The sequence below is a fragment of the Halichoerus grypus genome, chromosome 1, assembly GCF_964656455.1.
Source record: "Halichoerus grypus chromosome 1, mHalGry1.hap1.1, whole genome shotgun sequence".
NCBI lineage: Eukaryota > Metazoa > Chordata > Mammalia > Carnivora > Phocidae > Halichoerus > Halichoerus grypus.
Window position 1 is genome coordinate 106,234,837 of NC_135712.1, and position 15,238 is coordinate 106,250,074.

The window sequence follows — 15,238 nt, forward strand, 5'->3', positions numbered from 1 at the left end:
AAAGCCCTGCCACCTTGGAGCATCCTCTGATGACTTGATGGTGCTTTACTTCGAGTTTGGGAATACTTAGAAGAAAAGCACTTCAAATGAAAAGTTGATACGCTTGTTTAGCACATTTTAAAAGTTCAGTCTTTTTCTTTTCTTTCTTAGGCCTTCTTTATACCCGGGTTTCTCAGCCTTGGAGCTATTGACATTTTGGACCAGATAATTCTTTGTTGTGGGGAACTGTCTTGTGCATTGTAAGAAGGTTACAGCGTCCTGACTTCTCCACACTAAATGTCGTAGCATTCCCCGCACCCCCCCGCCCCCATATTGTGACCACCAAAAATGTTGACAAATATCTATTTGGGAAACCAGGCCTCATGGTCTCCCTTGTCCCCTGTTGAGAAGCACAGCTTTACGTTGAGTATCATTAGATCCTAATAGGCTTTTTTTTTTTTTTTTTTTTTAAAGGTTTTATTTATTTGACAGAGAGAAAGACAGCCAGAGAGGGAACACAAGCAGGGGGAGTGGGAGAGGGAGAAGCAGGCTTCCTGCGGAGCAGGGAGCCTGATGTGGGGCTCGATCCCAGGACTCTGGGATCATGACCTGAGCCGAAGGCAGACGCTTAACGACTGAGCCACCCAGGTGCCCCGATCCTAATAGGCTTTTTATGAACAGATGGCTAATTTAAAAATCCACTGTTAGAACACCTTGATGTGATTGCATGGACAATCTCTTGCTAGCTTGTTGTTGTTTTTCTCTCTTTCTAACACTCTGGGGTAAAACCCATGTGGACACAAGAGCAAACAGATTGGAGTAAGGTAACCCACTCCGGCCACAAAGGTTCATCTCTTCTATTACCTCGGCATCAGGTTTTACTAATGAGGAAAGGATGTAATTTCAGGAGGTCATAGGCCCTCCTGTGAAGCATGTGCTGTCATACAAGCCCAGAAGTAAAATTTTTTTTCTCTACATAGATATATTAGCCAATTTAAATACTGGTTTATATACTCTGGAAAATATATATGGCCTATTACTTCAGAAGATATATGACAGAAAAGTAGAAAAAAACAACAAGCTAAATTTGAAATAATTTCTTACTCTGAAGAGAAAACGTCAGAAGAAGAGTAAGATCAGTGATCAGGCTGGGTTCCCTTTCTGCCTTGGCCACCAACTCCAGAGGCTGTCTTTGGTAATCAGTCTACTTGGGTTTCACGTTCTCTGCACAGGAACCTGAGGACTGGGGGAGAGTGAATGCTTGACTTTTTTTCCTTTCTGGAAGTAAAGACTAGTATATAAAATTCTATCCAAATGATTTTGAAATGCTTGGCATAGGATGCCATAAATCACGAAATTCCATTATGCTATTTTATCCTCAATAGTGATTTTCAAGCTGGGGGCAGATAATATATTTTTAAATATCTGTACTTAATGGTACTCTGTGGTCTGTTAGATATTTCTAGACATTTTTTAAATTGAGTTTACTTAAGTTTTTATCCTGAAGTTTATTTTTTTTTATTTGAGTATAGTTGACACACAATGTTACATTAGTTTCAGGTGTACAACATAGTGATTTGATGAGTTTATACATTATGCTGTGCTCATGACAAGTGTAGCTCCCAACTGTCACCATACAATGTCATTACAATACCACTGACTGTGTGCCCTATGCTGTACCTCTTATTCCCATGACTTATTTATTCCATAACTGGAAGCCCGTACCTCCCACTCCCCTTCACCCAGTTTGCCCAGCCCCTCATCCTCCTCCCCTCTGGCAACCATTAGTTTATTCTCTGTATTTATAGTTCTGATCCTGCTTTTTGTTTGTTTATTCATTTGTTTTCTTCTTAGATTCCACATATGAGTGAAATCATATGGCATTTGTCTTTCTCAGTCTTATTTCACTTAGCATAATACCCTCTAGGTCCATCCATGTTGTTGCAAATGGCACAACCTCATCCTTTTTTATGGATGCGTGTATGTAATATGTAATATTCCATTGTAATATTCCACTGTATGTATGTATGTGTGTGTGTGTGTGTGTGTATACACACACACCACATATTCCTTACCCATTTGTCTATCAAGCAATGGACACTTAAGTTGCTTCCATATCTTGGCTATCGTACATAATGCTGCAATAAACATATGGGTTTGTGTCTTTTTGAATTAGTGTTTTTGGGGTTTTTTGGGGGTAAATACCCAGCAGTGGAATTATTGGATCATATGGTATTTCTATTTTTAACTTTTTTGAGGAACCTTCATAGTGTTTTCCACAGCGGCTGCACTAGTTTACATTCCCACCAAGAGCATATGAGGGTTTCTTTTCTTCACATCCTCACCAACATTGTTTTATCTTTTGTTTTTGATTTTAGCCATTCTGGCAGGTGTGAGGTGATATCTCATGTGGTTTTGACTTGCATTTCCCTGATAGTGAGGTTGAGCATTTTTTTATGTGTCTGTTGGCCATCTGGATGTCTTTTTTGGAAAAATGTCTATTCAGGTCTCTGCCCATTTTTTAATTGGATTTCTTGGAGGGCTTTTGGTGTTAAGTAGTATGAGTTATTTGTATATTTTGGATATTAACCCCTTTTTGGATATAACCCTTGCAAATCTCTTCTCCCATTTAGTAGGTTGCCTTGTGTTTTGTTGATGATTTCCTTCACTGTGGAAAAGCTTTTTATTTCAATGGAGTCCCAAGAGTTTATTTTTGCTTTTATTTCCCTTGCCTCAGACGTATCTGGGAAAATGTTGATCCAGTTGATGTCAGAGAAATTACTGTCTGTGCTCTCTTCTTGGATTTTTATGGTTTGAGGGCTTACATTTTAGTCTTTAGTCCATTTTGAGTTTATTTTTGTGTATGGTGTAAGAAAGTGGTCCAGTTTCATTCTTTTGCATGCTGCATGCTTGCAGTTTTCTCAGCACCATTTATTGAAGAGATTATCTTTCCCCATTATCTATTTTTGCTTCCTTTAGATTTTTGAATAAGACAAAATTACATTATATGAGTTTTCTTTCTTTAGGCTTATCTCTCTTAAAATGGTTTCTTTTTTTTTTTCTTTTAAAAGAGATATAATGTATGTGCCACTTTTTAAATGCAAAATATTAAATGAAGTCATCCCACATGGTTGGTATTTTGTTCAGCCATTATGCCTGGCAAAATATATTTGGTCAGCAGAGTTTCTTAAAAAATGCATCTTCCATGAGACGCCTGGGTGGCTCAGTCGGTTAAGCGTCTGCCTTTGGCTCAGGTCATGATCCCAGGGCCTTGGGATCGAGCCCTGCATCGGGCTCCCTGCTCAGCGGGGAGCCCGTGTCTCCCTCTGCCTGCCACTCCCCTTGCTTTCTCTCTCTCTCTCTCTCTCTCAAATAAATAAATAAAATCTAAAAAAAAAAAGAATGCACCTTCCATCTTTCTCATTTTAATCATCATGGCTCTCACAAATACTGTCACTAGGATTGTAAGAACATAATGAATATAGAATGATGTTCAAACACCCCTGCGAGTTGCCTGTACATGATGCCTTTAGAATCTGTCGCTGTGCTCTTAGGTTCCCGGTCATCCTGTCCATTGAGAATCACTGCAGTGTCCAGCAGCAGAGGAAGATTGCTCAGTACCTGAAAGGAATATTTGGAGACAAACTGGACCTGTCATCTGTAGACACAGGAGAGACCAAACAGCTTCCAAGCCCTCAAAGTCTGAAAGGCAAAATCCTAGTGAAGGTAATTACCGCAAGGAATGCAGTAAAATGCATTAATGACCAATGAAGCCCTCCCTCCCTTAAGGACTAAAAACTGGTTTATCAAGAGAACAACAGAGTCAATCCATGAAGGATCGTCTTGATTTGTGTATGCATCTTGTTACACTTTGTTAATAGTTATACCTTCAGAAAGAGCTTGTTATTCACGGATCACGTGTTCTGGGATTTGTTTTTGTGAAGTGAGGAGATCAATACTGTAAGCCAAACGTTTGCTATATTAGTCTGTAAGAGTTCACCCTGGTGAGAAGTGTATGTATCGGTGCAGGGGGCACAGAGGAAGAGGAGGCTCTTTGTGTCCATATCTGAAAGTACTTCTTTCAGATTCTTCTCTCCCACTTCAAGCTCCAATAACTGTCTGTCAAAGAAGAAAAGAAAAAAAAGAAAAAAGAACAAACAGACAACAGTCTTTACGGTTGATCAGCCTCGGTTATGTAAGTGAGAAGAGCTTGCTTCACAGCGGAGTGTAGGCACAGACGTAATGCCCCACAGGACTCGTGTGTATGCGAAGGAGCAGTAGGTGAACAGAATGACATTTTATGAACAGATTTTCTGAGGGAGGAAATTTACTACCTGCAATGAATATTATTAATACAAAGAATAGCCAGAAAAAAGTTATTTGAGATCTCACATGGCTGACTTTGTGATTTTACTTAATTCCAGTTAATTTTGTGTGTTTGGACTAAGTCCATCTTGGATAGTCGTATTATTTTGAGACTAAAGATCTAGGAAGAGCAGCAGGGTATTAATATTCAAATTGGGTTACATTTTACTGAAAAGAAATGTGTATCAAAAAACAAATATCACAGAGGAGGCATAAGAAAGTCAAACAGTGTAATTTCCTAGGAATACTTTAACAGGGGCTCTAAGGGAGGGTAGCAAATGGGAAAGATGTGGAGTACTCATCTTTGGAATTTGTCAAAACCTATTTTTCTGTCAGTTACATGAGAATTATAGACTGAATCCATCAAAGAGGTATTGTCGGGCATTTGTATGTGTGAAAGCATTTTGAATAAAAGCTCCAAATAATGTAGGAGATAACATTAAGGTCAATTTTCCTGAAGTCTTGCTAAAGCAAACTCTTATGTGGTAAAAAACTGATTGCTGGGTTAAAAAGCTAAATGTCACCTTAATAGCTTTGTAAATGTTTCCATGTTTCCTGTAGTTTTGAGCCAGCAGTCAGAAGGTTAAATGCAGAGTAAGTCCATTTAGCTGAAATACTTCCCTTTTGGACAGTGGAACTTAAGGTAGATATTTGATAGGAATTGAGTCCCTTCTGCATAATTGGACTTTGAGCCATTTGCCATAGAATGTCCTAGGGCTTATGGGAACCAGGGTGCACCAGAACCAGATGATCTTGGGCACTCATTGGGAGGAGTGGCAACAGTGTGGACTGCGAGCATTTCAAGGCATTTAAGGTTCATTTGCTAGTAGCAACGTTCTTCAGACTTTAAGGAGATCACCCAGATCTATGGGCCAATGCATTTCCATTTGAAGCAAAAAAAAAGGAACTGATTTTCCTACATTCCTTTAGGAGCAATCTTTGGTCCAAAAGGCACCATTTTAGTGGCTCCTTACCACTTTAGAGATTGACAAGTTGTTTATTATTATAATTATAATACACATACTTTCCAACCATATATATACACACCTATCTCCTGAAAAGCAAATAAAAAGTTGCTTTTGAACAAAAATAATAACAAACTTAGTAATTTTCCCTAGACTCTTATTGCTGAAAGAAACTGTAACTATCTGGTCCAAGCTTCTTACTTTTTGCAGACGCAAATCATAGAGTCATTACCACACTCCTTGGGTCATGCAGCTTGGAGCTGAGCGGTAGCAATGGTTCCAGTCTCTCACAATATTTCCATGTATCATGGACCAATTAAACTAATTCTTGGTAACTCCTGCATGCAATAGTCTGTAGATCAGAAAGAGACCCCTAAAAGACACCTGGGCCTTCTTTGTTTTATCAACTGGACCACAACTAAGTTCCTTGAGTCATATTAAGTTCTGCCTTAATTTATTCTATAATTTCCCTTAGGTGTAACTGTTGGTTTAGAAGCATTAAGAAAGTGTTCTGTTGCATTGCTTTTCTTCTTATCTGCCTGGATAAATTATCTTTTGAGAACCAGGAATGTGGAAGAGTTGGAGAAAAATAAGGCCCTCATGTCTTTTAATGCAGTTTTAAATGGATGGAAAATTAGGGCCCCTGTGGATGCTCAGGGCAGGAAGCTTTCTCTCTCTGTTCTCTCACCCACCACCACACGTACGTGAAGGGGGGCTAAAGCTGGGTACGGCTGTCCTATCAGCTCACCACTGTGTACCCATCATGGTTACATTTGGTGGTATCAGAACTGTTTCTGTCATTCAAGGATTGTTACTCCTTCCTTGTGGATGTTACTTCTCATATTTGTTAGCTCTGTTTTGCTTTACATTTATAAAATATGTTGGCTTTGTTCTATTTCAAAAGAGGGAATTGCTGTCACTACATTTTAAATATCTTGGGTACAGGTCCATCTTGGTTGTCTGTCATTGTGCCCAAAACAGAGACTCTGAATAAGTAGTTGGTGGTGAATAAATGAAGGAGGTCGTTAACTTGCTGTCTATATGTTCCTGAACGTGTCAACCGCTTAGTCGAGTACCTTATTTCTGGTGCTGCTATATTAACATCGCGACTCTATAGTGCCCTCTCAAATAAAGAAAAATAAATTCATTTTATAGAAGCCTTCTGTATTAGAAAAGACTTAAAATAATATAGAGACATAAGGACTTTAATTCTGAGCTGTTTTGTTGTTAATGATACACGGGAGGAAGTGAAAAAATGTTCTGCCACATTTACTTAGAATTATAGGTATGTATATATCCATCTATCTACATCTGTTTATCTCTAAACATGTTCGTGTGAAAAAGAAAGTGTAGTTTTCACTTTGCAGATAGCACGTACAAATAAGGAGTATAATACATATCAGTACAAAGGAAAATTAAATCTCATCCTTTTAATCCTATAAACGACCCTCTGTAAGTTGGAGAAAATAAAGAAGAAAAATTTAAATATCCAAACCCCAAGAGTTTGGAGTCTTAATATAGATCTTGCTTTCATTATGTAAATGATTTAATCAGCTTTGAAACTATTGCTGTTCTAAGGACCCAGGGTCAAGAGCTTTGGGTAATCAGGGAAGGTACAGGAAAATAGGGACAGAGAGTTCTCTGAAAACCTTACTATGCTGATGATCCTGTGCAGGGTGGGAGTGGGCGAGGGAAAATCCAGCATGCTGAAGAAGGCCAGTGATGGTGTGGAGAGCGGGAATACTAAAAGTCACTGGGGTTTGAGTTTAGAGAACATCAGCCTGGATAGCAGCCTGGGATGATATTTAGAAACTTATCATTATTTTTGGCTGCCAGGCATATGAACATCCTTCCATCCTCTTCCATCCCTGTATTTTAAGGAATCCCCTCATAGTGGCCAAAAATGCTGGACGTTTGCTTCTGTAGCGTCTCGGAGCTAGGGTGTAGGCACATGAAATAGATGCTACCAATCAAGTGAACCTACCCCAGACAGCAGACATCTACGCTATTGTCATTTTTAAATTGGGTGTGTTACTCCTTTTCAGGGCAAGAAGTTGCCTTATCATCTTGGGGATGATGCAGAGGAGGGGGAAGTTTCCGACGAAGACAGCGCAGATGAAATTGAAGATGAGTGCAAGTTCAGGCTCCATTATGTGAGTTACAGATTTAGTTACAATTTTTACCCTCAATGTGTTGCAGTAAAAATTGCTGCCGTGTTGGAATCCTCACAATATGGTGGCTGTGGTGCAAAAGGAATATTTATTGAAAGTTGCTTTGTTTTGGGGCACATAGACACTCAGATGCTCATTGAGTCAAGGATTTTTGTGTCTTACAAGTTGGAAGGAATGTTCATGATTAACCGATCTGACCCTCCCTCCAGGGATCAATCCTTTCCTGTTACAGCTTTGTCAAAACTCAAATTGCTGTTGGAAATGTCATGGTCTTTGATGAAATAAACTGGCTTTAGCATTCTCTCCCCTGCCTCCTGCTAGCAGCCTAGTTCACACCATGCTGCTTGTCAAGGCTGGCTTGCAGAACACAGCTGTGTGTGGTCTGCTTCTCTAGCGATGCCCATCCTTGCCCTAAGAAAATGTACCTTGGATCAGAGGATTTCCAAGCTCTTCCAGAAATGGGACTCTTGGCTAAATCTTTAATTTGCCGCATTTTCGATAAAGTTGCGTAGGATCTTCATGATCCTTCAGAACCCTCTCCTAGATCAAGGCGCTGCCTTTGTAGAAAAGCATCATTTGGCCAGGTAATCTAAAGCAAATGCAAACCTAGAGGAAAAATGTAGAGCTTAAAGAGATACTCCCTCCTCCATCTCTTCTTGGCGGGGCTAGGATTTCTTGCCCCTCCCCCAACTCTACAACTCATATGATTGTCAGGGTCACATGACAGCCTGAGAGTAGCACCCCCTCACGTTAGTTTGTTACAGGGTTTGCAATTTCATTTCTATGGAAAAGTGGTATTCCTGTAGAGATCAGGACTTATTCTTCCCTCTAAAAAACAGAGAAATTTTGTATAAAATCTAATTTGCATCATTGCCCTGAATTCATTTATTACATTACTAAAAACAGTCCATTCTCTTTGTAGTATATAGTAGTAACTGATATGGCTTCCTGTAGTTATCAAAGGGAGCCAGCATTATTAAAAAGTGGGCATGAGTATAATGACAGCTGACCTCTCACTAGACACTTTTTCCTTGGCTTTAATGCAGTTTAAAAAGGATGAAGTGGGAAAGATTCAGCTTGAATTGAAAAGGAATAATTACCATCTGTATTCATCTGTTGTCTTTTAATAGTCTATATTAGCTCAATGAAATACCACTAATAGGGCTATGGTCACAGAAAATTAATCTAAATAGATTTACATAAACGAAATTGTTAATATATTAAATTGTTTATTTTTTCCCCTTCCAGATATTTACTATTTGTGTTATTACTTATATGCAATTATGGATAATGTAGCTCTATTTTTTAAGCTTTATTTTATAAACCAAATTTTTGTTTCTGATCTTCATTACCTTTGCATCTTATTTCCAAAATCTCTTGATTGCCAGCCTCAGAGTAGTCTATCATTTGAAAGCAGGGAACAGAGAGGCTTGACTAAAGTATATAGTTAGGGAATGCTGTTTTTAGGGAAAATGAGTAGTGGAAATTTAGGTACTATCACAATGTAGTCATTTATTGCTCTGAGTAAAACCCAAGTTGTTCTGGTTTCTAAATCCACCCAGTTATATAATTTTTCCTCTAATATCAGTGAGCTCCTAACTTGTCATGTTAAGTATCTGTAATTATAAAGGAGAGTTCGCTGTAGTTTTATGGAAACAAATCACTAACTTCACCTGTGAAAATATCCAGCTGATTCCTCCCATCTTCAAAGCCTCCTAGTAGGTTTCTAGGAAGCCACACAGGTAGATAGTTCAGAACATGATTCTGTAAAGATAGATACGATCTTTCATTTGGATTCTTTGATCTGGGCTTTAGTAAAAGCAAGGAGCACCTGAATTGTAAAGTTTTACAGGCATTTCTTTGTTAGACTCTAGGAGAGAATATACATAAAGGAATGAATATTCTAGTGGAAATATATAAAGTTTTTACTCCACTTTTTTGACTCCTTTTTTCCTATTTTTAAGCTCTTTTTTTTTTTTTTTTTTTTTTTTTGAGCTCTTCTGAGAAAAGGCAAAGCTGTGTTTAGAAAGCCAAAGTGTTATTCGGTAATCAGTCAATTTATAGTCTTATTGTCAGCACAGGGCTCAGATGCCTTATCTGAGTGTCGAATGCAAATTGCCTGATCACATTTTTGCAAAAGAGGATGTACTGTGTGTGCATAGCTTATGTGAAACCAGTAATTACCTTAGAGAAGTTCTTAACCTCAGTTTTAAGTTAACAGAATGTGGCTAGATTTACAAATTATGTCTGAATTGTTGCAATAAATAAAAATTTTAGCTTAGCATTCATGAACACCAGATCACTAATTCTCATGAGGCTTACACAAGATTCACGGGCACGTCAACACATTTTTACTGAGCATCTCCTTTTGGAAATGCAGCCATCATGTTGTAGGTGTTGGGCACCTATCAGTAAACAAAACACAAAAATCTTTGCCTTCATGAAGTTTACACATTAATGGGAGAAGAGGAGGATAAAGAAGAAATAAAACAAATAAGTAATCTGCATAAGTACTAGGCAGTGATAAGTGCTAAAGGAAAAAAAAGGGAGGGAAGGGGTGCCTCAGTTGGTTAAGTGACAGATTCTTGATTTTGGCTCAGGTTGTGATCTCAGGTCTTGGGATCAAGGCTCAGGTGGGCTCCGAGCTCAGCGGGGAGTCTGCTTAAGAATTCTCTCCTTCTCCCTCTCCCTCTCCCCCCACTTGCACTCACTCTCTGTCTCTCTCTCTCTCTCTCAATCTCTTTCCCTCTCTCTCTCTCTCAAATAAAAATAAGCAAATCTTTATAGAAGAGAGAGAAGGAGTGTAGAAAGTGTGTGTGCGTGGGGGGGGCATACGTGCATGGGCATGCATATATGTACTACGTGAAGAGTCTACTGAAGTTTTAGATAGGATGGCCAGGAATGGTCTCACAGAGGATATAACAGAAGAGCAAATACCTGAAAGTAGTGAAGAGTTAGCCATGTGGATATCTGGGGAAGAACATTCTAGGCAGAGGGAACAGCAAATGCAAAGGTCAGAAGCAGGACTTAAGGTTCCCCTGCATTACCTGGTGTTAGAAGCAGAATGGGAGGCAGGACCCTCATACAGGGTTTCTTATTCCTCCTGGTCTACTGTTACTTTTTTTTTTTTTTTAAGATTTTATTTATTTATTTGAGAGAGAGAATGAGAGATGGGAATGGGTCAGAGGGAGAAGCAGACTCCCCGCCAAGCAGGGAGCCTGATGAGGACTTGATCCCGGGACTCCAGGATCATGACCTGAGCCGAAGGCAGTTGCTTAACCAACTGAGCCACCCAGGCACCCTCTACTGTTACTTCTTAAATAGTTTTTTTTTTTTTTAAGATTTTATTTATTTACTTGAGAGACAGAAAGAAAGAGAGTGGGCGGGAGGGAGAAGAAGAGAGAATCTGAAGCAGACTCTGTGCTGAGTGCAGAGTCTGATGCAGGGCTCAATCCCACAACCGGGAGATCAGGACCTGAGCCAGAACAAAGAGTTGGAGGCTTAACCGACTGAGCCACCCAGGCGCCCCTACTGTTACTTCTAATGAAGGGATTCAGATCACACTGACAGTTTTTTGCTTGTGTAATAAATTCTCTCTGTTGTTGAATTAATTGAATCCTTTAAGCTTCTGCCGTGTATGATTTTGTGGCTTCAGCCATAGAGAAAATCTGGCCCATGATATATAAGCCCCATGGAGAAGCCAGTGTGTTGTTCAGTGACTCAAGAATCACACAGCTCAAAGACACAGGGGACAGTTTCCTTTCAACCGCAGTACAGTTATCTAACCAATTTGATTCAGGGAGGCCAATCTACCGTTATTCATCTTTACGGGGTCCTCTAACGTCAGTGTGACTTATGGACTTTGCACCCCTGTATTTTGACTTCAATGGCTTTTTTTTTCTTCACTGAGTTATTCACTATCTTTTTCCTTGTGCTCTGTGAATCTATATTCAGCCAGCCTCTCAGGCACAAATATTAGCTCTCTGCCTTGTACGTGATGCTTATAAACACTAAGCCTTCCGACAAGTTTTAAATGAGCCCTTGTACAGTAACACATAACAACTTTTTCACAGCCTATAAAGAACTCAGAACCATTCCTGACACATGATTTGTGCCCAATAAATATTAGATATTGTTAGTAACAAGAAATAGCAAGAGCCGCACAATTATTGCTAGTGCAAGTCCCGAGCTGGTCCTTGAGTGGAGTGTGTTTTCAGGAAGCTGCAGGAGCAGACAGGAGACAGTAGAGGACAGGAGCAAATGCACAGACTTGAACCGCTGAGAAGCTCTTCTCTAGCCCAAGACCCTCAGATACGAGGCTGGGAAAGCTCAAGGCCCTCACAAAGGGTGGCTAATAGACACAGAGGCAGAAAGATTCCAAAACTTGTCCTGTCTCCAGATTTCAGCCTGGGGGCAGGGGAAAAAGGCATTTGGGGATGGTGAGATATTCCAGTGTTTGGTTTTGTTTTGTTTTGTTTTAAAGTAAAGGTCCTCAGCATTGGCTGCACATTGGAATGACAGGGGAGCTTTCAAAAATCCCAATGCCCAGGTCCTGGCCCAGAGATTCCCACGTAATTGGTCTGGGGTGGGGTTTGCTTCCCAGTCTGGAGTGGTAGCCGGTGGTTCTGGCTCTCTGCTTTTCCAGCTGTCCTTCGATTTCACACTGGGGAACAACCAAGAATGTGTTTGTGTGAGTTATCTATTTTTGGTTGATATTCCTAGAACAGATTGACCTCTTAGAAATAGGAATTAGGAACTCCGATTTCTTCTCTGGTGGAAACTACTCCCAACCATAGTAAAGGGCTGCTTCCTGCACATGCGCTGCCCCCCTCCTCCCCTCTCCAGCTGCAACATCCTTCTTCCACCGCCCCCCTCCTCCCCTGCTTCAGCTCCAACATCCTTCCTCTACTGCCCCCCTCCTCCCCCGCTCCAGCTGCAACATCCTTCCTCCACCGCCCCCCTCCTCCCCCGCTCCAGCTGCAACACCCTTCCTCCACTGCCCCTCTCCTCCCCCGCTCCAGCTGCAACACCCTTCCTCCACTGCCCCCCTCCTCCCCCCTCCAGCTGCAACATCCTTCCTCCACTGCCCCCCCTCCAGCTGCAACATCCTTCCTCCACTGCCTCCCCCAGCTGCAACATCCTTCCTCCACTGCTCCCCCTCCCCCCTCCAGCTGCAACATCCTTCCTCCACTGCCTCCCCCAGCTGCAACATCCTTCCTCCACCGCTCCCCCTCCCCCCTCCAGCTGCAACATCCTTCCTCCACCGCCCCCCCCAGCTGCAACATCCTTCCTCCACCGCCCCCCTCTCCCCCTCCAGCTGCAACATCCTTCCTCCATGCCCTCCCCCAGCTGTAACATCCTTCCTCCACTGCCCCCCCCTCCGCCCCGTCCAGCTACAACATCCTTCCTCCACCGCCCCCCCTCCAGCTGCAACATCCTTCCTCCACCGCCCCCCCAGCTGCAACATCCTTCCTCCACCGCTCCCCCTCCCCCCTCCAGCTGCAACATCCTTCCTCCACCGCTCCCCCTCCCCCCTCCAGCTGCAACATCCTTCCTCCATGCCCTCCCCCAGCTGTAACATCCTTCCTCCACTGCCCCCCCTCCGCCCCGTCCAGCTACAACATCCTTCCTCCACCGCTGGCTCAGGGAACAAAAGAGCAAGATGCGTGTGGCTTTCGGCTGTGGTCCCAGCTGTGGCTGCACACTAGCTGACAGGCCGCAGGGCTGAGTGTCTGTCTCAGCTTTCTTTCAGCAGTGCTCCTGGGTTCCAGGACCGAATGATAACATATTAATGAAACCTCAGCCCCACATGTATTTGTTCTCCACGGCTGCTAATTTTTTCGTGCTGTAAATCACAGAGAAGAGAAGGATCAACAGGCACTACTCTCATTCCTTCGGCAACTGCCAGGGTTTGGAGGATGTGAAGTGAATAATTAGAGCCTTTGTGTTAAGCCTCCCTTATTTCCAGCACCGGCTGGCCGGGCTTTGTGTGTGCAGCCTGGCTTTGCTGCCTGTGACAGTGTTTGGGCATAGCGGCCACAGTTCATCTCCTCCCCGTCTCTGACTTGTGCAGCCCTGAGCCAGGGAAGGGAACTGAGGTTTGTCTGGGGCCTTCTGTGACCTGGGCATGCTGGGTGCTCTCACATGCCTTCTCTTTTGGGGTCCTCCCAGCAGACGTGCCCCCTGCCAGGCTCTGGGTCACTGGATCCAATGTGCTGGGAGTTGGACCCCTGGAGTTCTCTTCCTTCTGAACTTAAGTGAAACCTACGCTTCCCCACAGAGGGATTGTGGGGACGTATTTCCCAGATGTCCTATAGGTTGTCAAAACAAGCCTGCTCGTGATTATTTTGACTCAAGAATTTATCTGTTTCTGTAACCGTAGTAGAGGGATGGCTGCAGCATTATATGATGAAATAGACACAGAATTTTGAATCAGAAGTCCTAGGTTCAAGTCCCTATTCGGCCACTTCCTAGGCATGTGCGTTTGGACAAGTTTTGAATCTTTCTGCCTCTATATCATGACTAAATTTGGCTAACCCTAGTGGCTACCTTCAAGGGTATTGGGCAGCTCAAATGAAGTATCATTATATGACTACTTTGTGAACCTTAGCACGATATACAGTCTTGGTTGCTTTTTTTATATTTCCCTGTGCTTTTTTCTCCACGTTCGTATGGTTCCTGGTTCTTACTGATACTGTTTGTTTTCTCCACACTTTCACTCATGTTGGAATGCTGTCCCTCTACTCTCTGCCATATTATCAACTCACTCATTGTAGGAGGTTGATGTGGGGCCACCAAAAGATATGTTCAAGCCCTACCCCCGGTACCTAGGAATGTGACCTAATTTGGAAAAGGAGTCTCTGTAGATGTTATTAAGTTAGAGCTGTGGAGACGAGATCATCCTGGATTAACCAGGTGGGCCTTAAAAATCCAATGACGAGTGTCCTCATAAGAAGAGGAGACACAGCAGAAGCCGGGGACACATGGAAGAAGGCCACGTGACTACAGAGGCAGAGACTGGAGTTGTGCTGACAAGCCAAGGAACACTAGGAGGCACCATAAACTGGAAGAAGCAAGGGGAGGATCTTTTCCTACAGGAGGGAGTATAGCTCTGCTGACATGTTGATTTCATACTTCCGGCCCCTAGGACTGAAAGAGAATACATTTCTGTTATTGTAAGCTACCGGATTTGTGGTAACTTGTTACAGCAGCCACAGGAAATGAATACACTCATCTTCCAAAGCTTGGCTCAGGTTTCCTCTGTTCTTGGAAGTCTTTCCCACCTTCCCAAGCCTGGGGGAGGTGCCCCTCCTCTCTCTGCCCGTGATCCTCCTGACTTCTGTCACTTGCACCTGCTTGTGTCATCAGCCGTTCAGGTGTCTGTCTTCTCCGTGACACCGAGGGTTCTGTGGCAATGGGGTTGGGCTTTAGTCATGTTTCTCACCCGGCGTAGAGCAGGCAGCTCCGTGGGTTTGTTGTGTGCGAAATGAAGTTTGCTCTCCAGCTCTCCTCTTTGTTAAATCCCTCCCCGGCACGCTGGCCTAGGCTCTTCGCACTGGTAGTGGGAACCAGGGTGTCTGGCTTTTCCTCTCTAGGCCCCTGTCCTCTTTCTGCACAGGCTGCCAGGTTACTATTATTTCTAAAATACTACTCAGACACTTAGCTACCCAGAGGCTCTCAGCAGCTCCCCACCTCTTGCCTGCAAGTACCTCTGCCATCTGGCCCTAAAGTACATTTCCAGCTTTCTCGGCCAGGCCC

At 42.6% G+C, this 15,238-nt stretch overlaps 1 protein-coding gene across 1 annotated transcript in view; it reads left to right on the top strand.

The window, feature by feature from the left end:
• PLCH1 (phospholipase C eta 1) overlaps positions 1–15,238 on the top strand; it is a 202,163-nt gene that overhangs the window by 158,520 nt on the left and 28,405 nt on the right. Inside the window, exons 10-11 of the mRNA XM_036120610.2 lie at positions 3,534–3,705; positions 7,355–7,462. Coding sequence (XP_035976503.2) covers positions 3,534–3,705; positions 7,355–7,462 — 280 coding nt within the window. The remainder of the gene's footprint in view (positions 1–3,533; positions 3,706–7,354; positions 7,463–15,238) is intronic.